Source organism: Anarhichas minor, unplaced genomic scaffold, assembly GCF_050575085.1.
Source record: "Anarhichas minor isolate MPS153535 unplaced genomic scaffold, ASM5057508v1 ptg000041l, whole genome shotgun sequence".
Lineage (NCBI taxonomy): Eukaryota > Metazoa > Chordata > Actinopteri > Perciformes > Anarhichadidae > Anarhichas > Anarhichas minor.
Window position 1 is genome coordinate 6168156 of NW_027466487.1, and position 13219 is coordinate 6181374.

The window sequence follows — 13219 nt, forward strand, 5'->3', positions numbered from 1 at the left end:
CAGAGAGTACCACTACTGCCCATTTATACTCCATGTACATCCTTTTAAAACAAAAGAAGTAATAATGCTGCTGGACACACACATACACAAAGAAGCAAACTTGAATCTAGAGGTGCACAGAAACTCAAACATGCACATCAGACTCATAGACTTAAGACACACACACTCGAGACTGTGCAGAGCTGGTGAGGCGACTCATTACCTCTCCCTGTCGGTGAAGGAGGAGGAGGTGCTGTGCAACGTCTGCCGGCTGTCCTCCGAAGCGAGGGAGCGAGGGAGCGCGAGGGAGAGTGGGGGGGCCACGCCACGGGAAAGAGGGGGTGGATGTTGGAAACAGCTGCGATCGTAACTGGGAGACAGAGATGACACAGATGGGGAAGATGAGGAGAGGGGATGGAGGGAGGAGAGAAATTGGGGGAGACTTGTGGAATAGGGATGGAGGGGGAAATAGAAGAGAAATGCAGACGGAAGGATGGAAAAAGAAAAAGATGGGAATTATAGAAAAAAGAGACCAAGAAGAAGAGGGACAGGAATAGAAGCCAAGATTAAATGACTCAAAGAAAGTTGGAGTTTTAGAGAGACAGATAACGGAGGAAGAAGGTTAGCGAGGAAGAGACAGGGAGCAGGAAATTATAGAGAAGGGTGGAATTAAGGGAGACGGACAGAGACACAGATAAAAACAGCAGAATAAAGAGAAAAGACAGAGGGGGGAGAGACAGAGAAACAGAGTCAGAGACCATCAAGAACAGCCGAGACATTTAGCATCAGCGAACACATTACTCTGCCACTGTGTGAGAGAATTAGTGCACTCATCGGACTCATTAAAACGCTGTCAGCTGAGGGAGGGAGGGAGGGAGGGAGGGGGAGGGAGAAACGGGGGAAGGAGACCGGCACTGTGGGACGGGGGAGAGAGGGAGTCAGGAGGGGTGAGGTGGGGAAAGGATGCAACAAGGTTAAGGAATGGACAGAGGGGTGACGCATCACAGAGGTGGCGTGCCATTACTTCAGTGAGGAAGGTGACAACAGAGAGCCACAAGTTCACACTCTTAAGAATACTTAGACACACAACAAAGCTGTTCTTGTAGCCATAAAAGCTGCACCCTCATCTTCCCTCAGTAACACCTGTTCTGGCTGACTCCTCTCTCCCTACATGCACACACACACACGCACACACACACACACACACACATCGTCACGCTTGATAACATTAGCCACACTCACCATTTTAGGGCTGGGAAAATCACTGAGCACATATGCCGCTCTTCCATAATCATAATGAACTGGACGGTGGCCAATTTCCACTATAGGCTATCATTTCAGTCCATCTGTACCCCCTCTCCCATTCATGTCGCGGCACTCTCTCCCTCTAACACATGGCGTTATTTACACATTTATGACACTGAAGCACGAGCCAGTCTATAGAGAAGGGCCGCTGCCATGTCTCCAGCCTCGAATCTCAGCAATTCTCATTTTTGTAGGGCCACTTTGGATCCACCAGCATCGTGGGGCTTTCCTCCACGGCGGGGGCCGCTGAAGTAAGTTATCGAAACAACAGCGAAGGCAAGTCTCCGGAACAGAGAGAAAAGGGGGTTTATCGTGTATCAGCTCACAGCAAGCTGGAGGATTATCTGTGGATCAGCAGTAGGACTGGCGGTGCTGGGAGAGATAGGAGACTGGTGAGGGAGATAAGAGGAGTACCAGCTGTGCAAAGACAGGCAGCGTTAGAGCAAGGCGAGGTGATAACTGGAACTAAGCGAAGAACCTGAAGGAAGAAGGGAAACACAGGTATTCAGAGACAGAAAAAAACAACCTGGGGGGGGGGGGGGGGGGGGTGAAGGGAAAGGAGGGCCAAGTAGGAGGGTGTGAGCAAAACAGTGTGCGAGCAAAACAGATTTTAAAGGAACAATTCATTTATTTTTCTCCTTGCCTGTCGTGCTATTTATCAGTCTACACTGTAAATAAAAATAGTTCCTACTTGAAACCGCTCACAACAAGGTCTGTGGATTATCTATGTCACATTTCTCGGCGAGAGACATTGCTGTTGAGTTTTTCAAATGTATTATATCTTCATATATACCATTATAGAGAGAAGGCAGACGTCTCTACGGCTGATACCTCCAAAACTAGGCAGCTCACACCAAAAACAATCTAGATTGAGAAATAGCAAAACAAGTAAGAGGAAAAATGTGAACTTTCCCTTTAAGAGAGTATGAAAACGTGATGTGAAGGAGAGCTAATTTTATGGATTCAGGCAATGAAATGAAAAAGTCATGTTGCAATAGATCTGTGGGTAAGATGAGCAGACACGAGAATTACAGTAAGGAGGAGAGTAAAAGTGTAACTGGGTGAGAAAAGATGGACAGAAAAAAGAGTGTGAGATGTGTGAAGAGATGGAGAGAAGAGTCCCAGTGGTCAAATGAACTAGGTGTTATTGGTTTGATCAGCAAAGCGTGGAAGTGCTCCACTACATCGCATAGATGACTCCCCATTTACAGCTAATGACCATGTGTGCAGCAAGCTCTTCCTTACGAGGCCTGAAAAGGTAACGTACACAGAACCCCCACCTTGCCTTACAATGCTCCGGGAGGCTTAATGGCCGGTGAAGCCATGTTATTGCTCAAGCCTGTAAAGCAACAGATCTGTTTTTGTTTGCAGTTCCATCCTACTGGTTATAGAGAATGTTTAATCATTGCAACTCTAATGGAACCAAATGACACAACTGTGCCAACTGTGACTGTCAGGAACACAAGTGTTGTTAATAAAGTCGTTAGTTAGCTATTACTCAGCTCTCACTTGAGGGAGGAATACGTAGACACATTACGTAATCGTGGAGGCGCATGACAGACATGACAGACAGACCAACGTGCACTTGCAAACACATCTGCAACTATCAAAGTCTCATCTGGCCTCTTCCTAAATCCCTACACATCTGGGACAATTCATTAATGTTTATCTTGACCCATCAGTGGGTAGAAAGGGGCAAGTCTCCAATTTTCCAGTACAAAATAACACATTCTAAACTCTTTAAGCTCCATTTTTCATATACTTCAATCTCTCAACAGTTCTGCAGAGCCTTAACTAATCTCCAAATCAGCTGTTCCCAAAACATTTTACCACTCAAAACTAAGCTATGTCTACCTGTGACTCCTCTTTAGTGTTTGGATGTCTCTACGGATTCTAATCAAGTCAAGAAAAGAGTGATTAGTCCCCTTAAGATCGTTTGAATACTAAAGAAGTACTATTATCGCGCAATTAACAAGATGAAAAGCAACAAATTCGACCAGATTGCAAAACACCTAATCTAACCTCAATCTCTCGGTCTTAAAGTACCCAATTTAGAAATACAAAATGCCGTAATATTAAGGGAGACATCTTGTGTTGAAGCTCAAACTGGACTGCACCTCGCTGTGTGTGTTCTTGGAATGATACATTTTCTAATCCACATATTTACTATAAAAAAAAAACTTTGAATCAGGAGAACCAGAGCTGCTCTCTTACTACCGAGGAGAGGTCTCTCATACAGGGAAAGATTACTAATCATTCACTCTTATTCAGCAATGCCCATGTCATATTTATATGGACACATGGACACATGCACACACACACACACACAATATTTTGGAGATTCCTACCAGAGTTTGGCTGTAATGACGACTGCCGTCAGGATGAGCAGCGAGGAGATGGTCACGGTGACGTAGAACTGAGGGTCCACTGTAACACACACACACACACACACACACACTCGTGCAATTACCAATCTCAGACCATGACCATGGATAATTGTATCCAGAACAAAAGAAGAGACCAATAAAGCCAGCTGAAACATGATATTGAATGTGCGAGACGCCGTCCTCCAACTACAACACAAATCCGGTGACGTCTTGTATCTTGCATTGTGACAGCGGCCAATTCCTCCCTGTGAGTGATGAGAACTTTATTAGGCATCCCCCGCCACAGACACAGCCGGCAGCACACAGCAGCCCTCACACTGGTGACAGCTAATTCCCTGGAGGACTTGCGGTATGTGTGTGTGTGTGTGTTCACGTGGGCTTCGGCTCATGGCTATCTTTATTTAGAAATCCTTCATGTGCATCTCCTGATGCCCACCTTCCTCAGGCTCCGTCTCCTCCGCCGCCGTCCCTCCGTCCTCCACTCCGTCCAGGTCCTTAGACTCCAGCGGTGCCTCCTCTCGGGGCTGCATGCTTGCAGGCCAGTTTGACTTGGTGCTGCTGGCCTCCTGCTGATTCCCATGCTGGTGCAGGGGGTCAGTTTCCTGGCTGGAAAGGAAGTGATAGGTCTCATCCTCCAGAGGCTGCGTGGGACCCCAGACCACCGCCCACAGAGGGGTGGGTGTGACCTGGGCTGTGACGGACAGCTGGACCGACAGGGCGTCCGCCTGCTTCTCGCCCTCACTATTGTCACGGTTACAGGTGGAGGGCTGTGTCACCAGAGCAACCAGGAGGATGGAGACGAGGCAGCGGAGGGCAGTCAGTCGTGCGACAGGAGAGATGGAGCTGGAAGAGAAGTGGAGGAGAAACAATGAGAGGTGGTGGAGTGACAGAGAAGTTATCTAAGAAAATGTATTGTCCACAGGCGTCCTGCACGACCTCATCAGCTCAGACATTGATTCTTATGCCGGCCATCACTCAGAATGACATTTTATGCATCAGCACCACATACATCGCTCCTTCACCTCAGGTACTATCATCTTACCATCTCTCCATCGCTTCGCTCTGTTCACTGAGACTCCGCTCCTCCGATCATCTCTCTCTCTGTAAGATAGGACAGAGGGGCAAGAGAGGGAGAGAGAGAGAGAGAGGGAGAGGGAGAGGAGGAGGGTCCAGCTTTTTTTCTTCTTTTATGTTGCCAGATAAAAAACATGTAGACACCAGAGTATTGGCAGAAAGCCAACTCTGTCATCTTTAAAAAATAAAAAAGCATTCAGACTCCCCTGGGCTTTTAAATGATACGCTCAATTATGCACCACATGTTTGAACAGAATCCACATCTGCATTCAAAAAAACACCCAGAAGTACATACTCACTGTCCGTTCTGCTCTCTCACACATTTACAGTGCACACACCTGAGCACAGCACATTAATCACCATTAGAAGCGTCATGCATGGAGCCAATACTCTTATGTGGCACTTTGTGTGGAGAAAGGCAACTTCCTATCAAGAACTGCTGCCTAAATGCCACAGAAATGTCACTTAAGAGACGCACGAGCACACCGGGAGACGAACACAAACACACACGCACTCCGACACATATCAGTTATCATGCCTACCTCTGGCAGTGAAGAGAGGGAATGAGAGAGGGAGACAGAGGGAAAGGGGGAGATACAGAGAGCAACTGAGAAAAAAAAGCATCGGTTGCCTTAGCGACTGAGACATGTAGAGTCTGCTCGAGTAAGAGAGGGGAGAGAGAGAGAGCGATGTAGGGAGGGAAAGAGACTGTGGGAGAGAGATTTAAATGCTAATTATGTCTTTAAAAAAAAAAACTGGTTCAATTAAATGGACGCAGAGGAAAAGAAATTAATTTGACGAGGCGAAAAGAAATGATACTGAGAACGACACTGGTAAGCTCATTTTAGAGGCGGGAGGTTAACAAAAAAACTCTTCAATTATGTTTACAAAAACAGGCAAGGACACCCCAGAGAGCAAGAGACAGAAATACAGACAGCAAAGAGGAGGAGGAGGAAGAGGAAAGAAAGGGGGGAATTAAGGTAGAAAATAATTTGATTTACATTCATTTACACAGGGCTGCGCCGGCAGAGCCGGGCGACGAACTGGTGTTTGAAGAAGAGGCAGGGTCAGATTGAAATAAAAAAAGAGACAACAAGTGATGCAAATTTGTAGGTGAGAGTCACAAGGTGACAGCTTTATTGTGTGGAAATAATATTTACATAGAAAACAATCTGCCTATCACTCAACACACACTCTCGTAGTCTGCATCCATACGCCCCCGCCCCCCCCCCCCCCTCCAACAGCGACACTCAGTCTATCACACTTCATTCCCCTGCACCCTCCTTCACTGTCACTACGCTCCCACCCTCTCATTTCCTCTTCATGGCTCCAGGCCGTGGTGTCCTCAGCATTGAGAAACCGGCACTCACTGGAGAACGCAGCGAAACCACGAGCCGGACCCTCCATCCTCCTCTTTTGCTTCATCGTCGTCATCGTCGTCCTCGTAATCTAAATTTGACAAGGAGGTCAAGAGGATTCGCCACAACATGCATCATCTAAAATGAACACGATAGTGAAATCTGCAATTCTGTGGTTACTTATTAAGCGTGCCAGTCAGTAAATGAAGACATGAGGATGTGTGAAATTGTGTTGTGTGTGTGTACCATCAGTCTCCTCGTCATCCTCTGTGTCCCCCTCCGACTCCAGCAAACACGACTCCAACCGACTGTCTCTCTTCGCTGTGACATCACCCCTGTAACATTCACACCCGCAATTAATTAAACACCTAATAACAATAGAGGTGTGTGTCGAAATCAGTTATATTCATTAGCACCTCATAAATCCCAGTATAGCTTCAGAATTAGCAGAGCAGTTGACCTTGGAGGAAATATGCAAATAGAAAATATAATTGAGCCGTTTAGATTAAAATCTTTTTAACTGAGTGGCGTTGGCGTGAACTGTGCCCACCTCTGCTTCCCAGAACTGGGGAGCTGCTCCCATACGATGAGGTCGCGCCCTCCAGTGACCCAGCGGTGGCCTCCGCTCCCTGTGGTCCACGCCGCGAAGCAGAGGATTCTGGGAGCATCGGGCCAGGTCAGAGAGGCCAGGTACCGACACTGAGGCAGAGAGAACACTAGAGGGACATGAAGGAAATGGGGGATCAACAGAGGAAAACAAAGTGCTTTCGATTTTTGTCTCAAGTCCTTAATGTGCTTTCACTCTCTCTGAGCGGAGCGAGTTACTTGTTACTTGCACACGGTTTACTCTGCGACTCACAGTTAAGCGAGCTCTCTCCGTTCGCTAGATCATAGCAGGAGCCAATTAGGAGTCCTCCTGTCTGGTGGACACAATCTGTTATCCCGGTGATGCTGTTGTGATTGGTCAGTCTGGACATGGTTCCTGTGATAATTAGACAGATGTTAGGTGGAAAGAATATGCAAATGTTCTTCATCTACCTTCCTTTTCCAGCCATCCTGACACACACACACACACACACAAACACACAGACGCTGCTCATTCCAGAGCTCACCGGTCCTCCAGTGCAGGATCTTGAGCCAGGCTCGACCGTAAGCCAGGAACACTTTGTCTCCCCGCGGGCTGAGTGTCAGACGCCCGCCCGACCCCCCTCCACAGCCGGTCACCTCTTCGCCCCAGTGGTGCAGCAGCCTCAGGGGGTCTCGATCCGAACACCGGTTCTCCCACACCGACACCCCTCCCTCGGCCGCGCTGCTGAACACCATTGGACCCTGAGTCTGTGGAGGGCACAGGAGACACGGTTGTCATGGTGATCTGAGTTTTTACTCAGTGTGTGTGTGTGTGTGTGTGTGTATGTGTGTGCGTGTGAGAGAGAGATACATACACAGAAAAAAAAGGGAGAGCAATGTTTGAGTAAGTGTAAAAGAATTGTTTCAAAATGTACATTTTTCCAAGCGTCTGTTGGTTAAAAATGGATTGTGCGCTTTGCATGAAGACCAACAAAGAGGACGACAATGATGCGCTACGCTTTAATGCTTTAGGCATATTTTGATGATAACGAATTGAGAAAGAATGTGCATATGCGGCTCTGGATTTCAATATTCACAAAACGCCTTTTTTGCTCAAAATATGTACAGTATGCTTTCTAAAATTGGCCGAGCTCCACGGCTCACATCTTAACAAATATCTTTGAATTCTATTTGAAAGCAATAAACGAGGAATGCTTCTGTGAGGATAAGAGTGGAGAAATATAACCGTTTGATTTTCTGAGGGCTTTTGCACAAATTAAAAAAAATCAAAGAGTTCTAAAACTTTGGACAGCTTCAACAGGGAAAGAAGCATCGGCGTGCTTTTTGTGTTCAGCCTTTTAAAAATAGGCTGAACACAAAAACAGCTTGAGCAGCCTCGGCGTGGACAGCACATCACGGCACGCCGGTTAGTGACCCACCCACCTGGATGGAGGTGACTGCTTCCTGGTGAGCGTTGATTGACTGGCAGTTTTCGAAAGTGTGCCAGCTCCAGGCTTGAACTTTCCCCCCGTCTGAGGGTTGACAGAGCGTGAGGGTTACATGTGCTGACAGGCGGCTGGCAGTCATTATTGTTGGTCATGGTCGAAACCCACCTGAGCCTGACTGCCTAATCTGTGTGCCTCCATCTCTCTGATTCAGCCCAATAGCCCTGCGCTACACTCACTAACTCGACGGCAGATGATGCATACATGGACAGAAGTAGATTTAGCATACAAACACAAGTCTAGCTGCAATTATTCAGTTCACTGTGTCACGAGCTCTTAACATTTTCGCATAAAAGTAACCCCACACCTGATCCGGTGATAATGTAGCCGTCTTCCTCTGGCACAAAGCAGAGTGCAGTCACGGCGTTGAACGTGTAGATAGACTTGACACACTGCCCTGCAGGTAACAGGAAAATACTAATTTCACTGACAGTACACAGACCACCAGTCACACAGGCATTCATTGGTTATGAGGCACAGTCAGACACAGACACGTTTCCCAGACAGAGCCCGGAGGCTCTGTCTACCTTAATATATACAGTATATATATATATATGTGTGTGTGTGTGTGTGTGTGTGTGTGTGTGTGTGTGTGTGTGTGTGTGTGTATGTTTGTGTGGTTAAGCGTACCAATGCTCAGGGCCCAGATCTTCACATTGCAGTCTGCCGAGCCACTCAAAATAAACCTCTCGTTGTCGGACAAAGACAGGGACCGGGCTGGCAAGAGGGCAAACACAGACAGAAGAGCGGGAGGAGGAAGAGGAGGAGGAGGAGGAGGAGGAGGAAGGAATGGGGATCAGAAAAAGAGAGAGAGATTAAGCTGAGAGGAAGCTGTAAATAAGTGATGATGTACAAAAAGACGACAGATTGCAAGAAAGAGGCAAAAGAGAGAATGATTTTAAAAACAACAACAAATAATTAGTCTTTGAACACAGTGTGACTATTAGTTCGACTGAGCGGCATCATCTGTACTTCTAAACTTGGTACTTGAAGTCGAGGGAAGCAGGTGGGGAGGGAGTGTAGGAGGAGAGCCGACGAGGCCGTTGGAGTTTAAGTGATGGAAGGCTGCCTGCTTCAGACAGACAGTGAACTCTCTAAAGTGTCTACTGAGGTTATCTCTCACTGGGGCTGATCTGATGAACTGCTCCTATAATTACCAGACTGCAGGACACAGGCATTACTCAGCTGTAGTCGCTGCACATGTAGTGTATATATATATATATATATATATGTGTGTGCATGTCCTCACCCAGCCTCTTGCAGTACTCAGGGGGAGGCGCAGACAGACAGGTGACTCCACCAGTGTGACCCCCCAGGTTCTTCTGCTCCGTTGCCGTGGGAACGTGCCACACCTTCACCGTTGTGTCTCGGCTTAGAGGAGGCAGATGTCACGGAGTGAGGAAGAGAGGATGCAGGAAGGTAGAAAGGGAAGATAGAGGGAGTGAGAGACGGTGAAAACAAGCAACGTTAAAAGCCGTTAGACATAAATTGTGAGAGATTTGCGCTGAGCCATCGACGCAGGGGAAGAAAAACAAATATGTCAGACAGCGGGGGAGAGAGCGGGAGCATATCAAGTGATAAATTAGGTGAAATGTTCACTTTGCACATCCATTATGCAAATTGAGGCTTCTTTCCTGCTTTACCTTCCAGAAACCACCAGGTTGTCAACAGCAACCACACAGGTGACTATGTCATTGTGACCCTCCAGCCGCCTCAAGCGAAACTTCGCCTTCTCCCAAGACGATTTGAGGGATGCAAATGCAGCTTCTGCAAAGGAAATCATTTGTCCAATTAGCACGGTTGACTCATCAGCGCCCCAGCTTGTTAATCTACACAGTTCTTCAATATGGATTAGTCTGCCACAACGAAGCATGGGGCTAATTTAGCTCAGAGGACGCGAAACGTGGGGTCCTGTCTTCAGGAGAGCAAATGCAGCCTATTGGCTGTAATTCTGGCAGCCACATGAGCTCGTTAGGACTCCTCAAGGCTCACGTCTCATCTGATTTTAGATGTCAATGACGAGTCAGGGCACTGCATTGTGCTTTTAACTGCCTGCGATAAACTGTGATAATAATTTTCTTAATTAATCCAACCTTCCCGCTGCAGTTGGTCCGTGTCAGAGCCGCCTCCTGACACGTCTCGGCAGTGATCTGACACCTTGGCCGGCTCTGTCCTGTCCCGCTGCCTGCCTATCTCTGCTCCCCTTCCTGCTTCCTTCTGCCTGGCAGCCGGCGCTGGCGTTGCCTGAGCTTTGGACTGCTCTTCCCCCTTCAGGATCTTGGAGGCTGGAGGCGTTTGTGATGGAAGGGCCTCGGGGGCATCCTCCCTGTGCCAGTGCAGAAAAGCGAGAGTTGAATGAATAATCAAGATGCATATAGGCACATGGTTTACTTTGTGACGTGGATACCTGTAGAGCATCTCCGAGTCCCACACAAACAAAACGTGTACTTTTTAATGAGCGCCTAGTCCTAGAAAGTGTTACACACACAAAGCCCTGAGGGGCTTTAATGGGGTGAATGACATCCCTGAATCATGTTTACGTGACACATTGTGCACAGTGGAAAATTCCCATTTTATTAAAGCGTGACAGTATTTGACCTCCAGTGTGTTTGGATAGAAATGCAAAAAAAAAAGATCAAAGGCTTCAAAGTGAATGTTGTTGCTTTTGAAGAATGCTGTTTCTCTCCATCTGCCCCCTCTTGCTGGTACCTCTCCCTCACTTCCTTACACTTGTCTTTTCATCTTCTCCTTTTTTCCGTCTCCCACAATCCCAAGAGTTTGCTGCGGGCCAGAAAGCTGCAGCTGAAGCTCAGCCAATCTGGAACGCAGCTCCGCCTTCCTGGAGATCTGAGAGGGAAGAAGGCACGAGATTGGTTGTAAACCAAGCCACTAATGCACAAGTTGTTTATATGCACAACCAACATACTCAGCCTGTCTTGATTTATTAGACTGCAACTGTACTCCTGTCTGAGTGTGAGTTATGAAATATGCATGAATGAGTGAACCAGGCACTTCAATTTGAAATACTTGACTGTTTTCTGCGTTAAAGGAGCACTTCACCAGTTTTGCACATACAGGTTTTGTAGTGATCTTATCTGGGCTTAGAGAGGGATTGTTATTTTGTTTTTACAGAAACCAGGGGCACAGAGTTTGAAATTATTTTATAAAAATCCTAATTTGATAGTAGAAGTCCTGGATTTAAAAAAATACTGAAGTAAAAGTAAGAAAGTTGTGTACAGAAGTAAAGGTATCAAAAGAAAAAGTACTCTTTGGGAAGCAGTATAACCCCTGGTGGTATATTATTTAATTATCTTTATCAATGCATAACAATGTAAGCATTATGTAAATGTTGTGAGTGTTCTGGTTTGAGCTTGTTATATAAACTATTTTCTACACTGTTGGGTAGTTTTGTCTGTCACAACATATTTTATAAACTCATATCATATCTGTTGGATAAATGTAGCGATCGTAAAAAGTAAAAAATATTTTCCTCTAAAATGTAGTTATATGAAGTAGCATAAAATGAAAATAATCAAGTTTAGTACAAATACTGCACAATTGAATTTAAGGACGGTACTAGTCAGTCTATGTACTTTCCACTACTTTATATGTGGTAAGTCTAAATACATGAACGATTTATGTCCGTTACTTAGACGAAATAAAGTGCAATACTACTTTTTAGGGAATCTATTTGAGTGTTGTCAAGTGTTTGTCTTCAGCTGTAGTGTGCTCATTTATTTTCCTTTTTCCAATTAGTGGATGCAACGGCAGTGCAGTAAAATAAGAAGAAAAAACAGTTGTAGGGCATGACAATAATTTATAAAATTACTGAGGCCCCTGAAGTTCCTGATATTTATTTTTTTCTGATGCACTCTGCTCATCGTGAGAGCTTTCCTGGGGCGAAAGCTGTCAAATTATTCATTCCACCGCCATCATAAATTCATGTTAACCACATATTTTTCTTCTTTATGATGTTATTCCTAGTTTAAGATACCTTACTTCATAACGTTGTTGCCTCACAAATCACCATTAAAACATCATCTTGATTTAACCGTGTGAGCTCTGATATACTGCAATACTTTAATGGTGTATGAATACACAGCTCTACTCTGCTGGATGGTATTCAACCTGTGTCAGCTAGTGAAGATGGATAATGTTTATATTTCATATTTTTGACTGAATGTGTGCCTGAGCTGCAGTAAAAACCCGCAGTCATAACCTGTTGTTACACATGAGGGAAATCGTTTAAGGATTTACAGAAGTCACACAGATTACACACACATACAGTTAGCATTGGGACAAACAGGCAGATGAGGCGTTTCTGTACCTTGAATATCTCCTCTGGGGTTTGACTGATTTTTATTTCCAGATTTCCAATCTGTCTCAACTTCTTCTGCAGCTTCCTCACCTCCCCCATCTGGAGCTCGGGGCGAAGCGCTGCGAGTTAACTTTAAACTGCCTGGCTGACTCACAGGGTTGTCAGAAAGTGTCAAAGACGCAACATTGGCCTTTAAAGCAAAGTCTGGATAGGTTTAAATAAATAAAGATGCATCAGACGGCTCGGCAGTGTGCGTTTGAGACGTGTCGCCGGATGTTGATGATACAGACGGCGTGTTTCACTGTCCTTACAGCGACACTGTGTGGACAGATGAAGTACTGCGTTGAAAAACGGTAACACATAAATATAACAATAAAGTACATTTAACGTTGTCGTGATCTCCCTTAAAGCAGACGTGAGTTTTTATATGTTGCATGAAGTTCAAAACAAAAGTCTAACTGACTAAAAGTCACTCTGTGTGTCAACTGGAGGAAGTAACACTGTGCTGCCTTCAAGTGCTAATCTATCAGCCCATATTTTCGAGACTCCACCTCGTAAATAACATTAAGAATGAAGAAAAGAAAGAAAACATACAAAGGAATGACGTTTGTTTTATTTTGGAGATTAAGCAGGAGATGAGGAGAAAACATGTCCAAGGAAAGCCATTCATACTTCAATGTTTTAATATATAAAAACAAATGTACATATGTTTGACGACTAAACATC

The 13219-nt window shown here is 45.7% G+C and overlaps 2 protein-coding genes across 2 annotated transcripts; both read right to left on the minus strand.

Moving 5' to 3' along the window:
- Positions 1–74: 74 nt before the first annotated feature.
- Positions 75–4724, minus strand: pianp (PILR alpha associated neural protein). Its single transcript, XM_076109697.1, has 4 exons — positions 4714–4724; positions 4108–4514; positions 3633–3711; positions 75–349 (listed from the first exon to the last, which is right to left on the minus strand). The coding sequence occupies exons 1-4, from the start codon at positions 4722–4724 to the stop codon at positions 199–201; spliced, it is 648 nt and encodes a 215-aa protein (XP_075965812.1). The 3' UTR covers positions 75–198.
- Positions 4725–5847: 1123 nt separating this feature from the next.
- On the minus strand, positions 5848–12778 carry LOC142969620 (uncharacterized). The gene is made up of 13 exons (XM_076109610.1): positions 12503–12778; positions 10904–11022; positions 10269–10501; positions 9819–9942; positions 9425–9546; positions 8806–8892; positions 8483–8572; positions 8114–8202; positions 7216–7438; positions 6963–7085; positions 6654–6819; positions 6350–6438; positions 5848–6194 (listed from the first exon to the last, which is right to left on the minus strand). The coding sequence occupies exons 1-13, from the start codon at positions 12590–12592 to the stop codon at positions 6112–6114; spliced, it is 1638 nt and encodes a 545-aa protein (XP_075965725.1). The 5' UTR covers positions 12593–12778; the 3' UTR covers positions 5848–6111.
- Between the last annotated feature and the right edge of the window lie 441 nt (positions 12779–13219).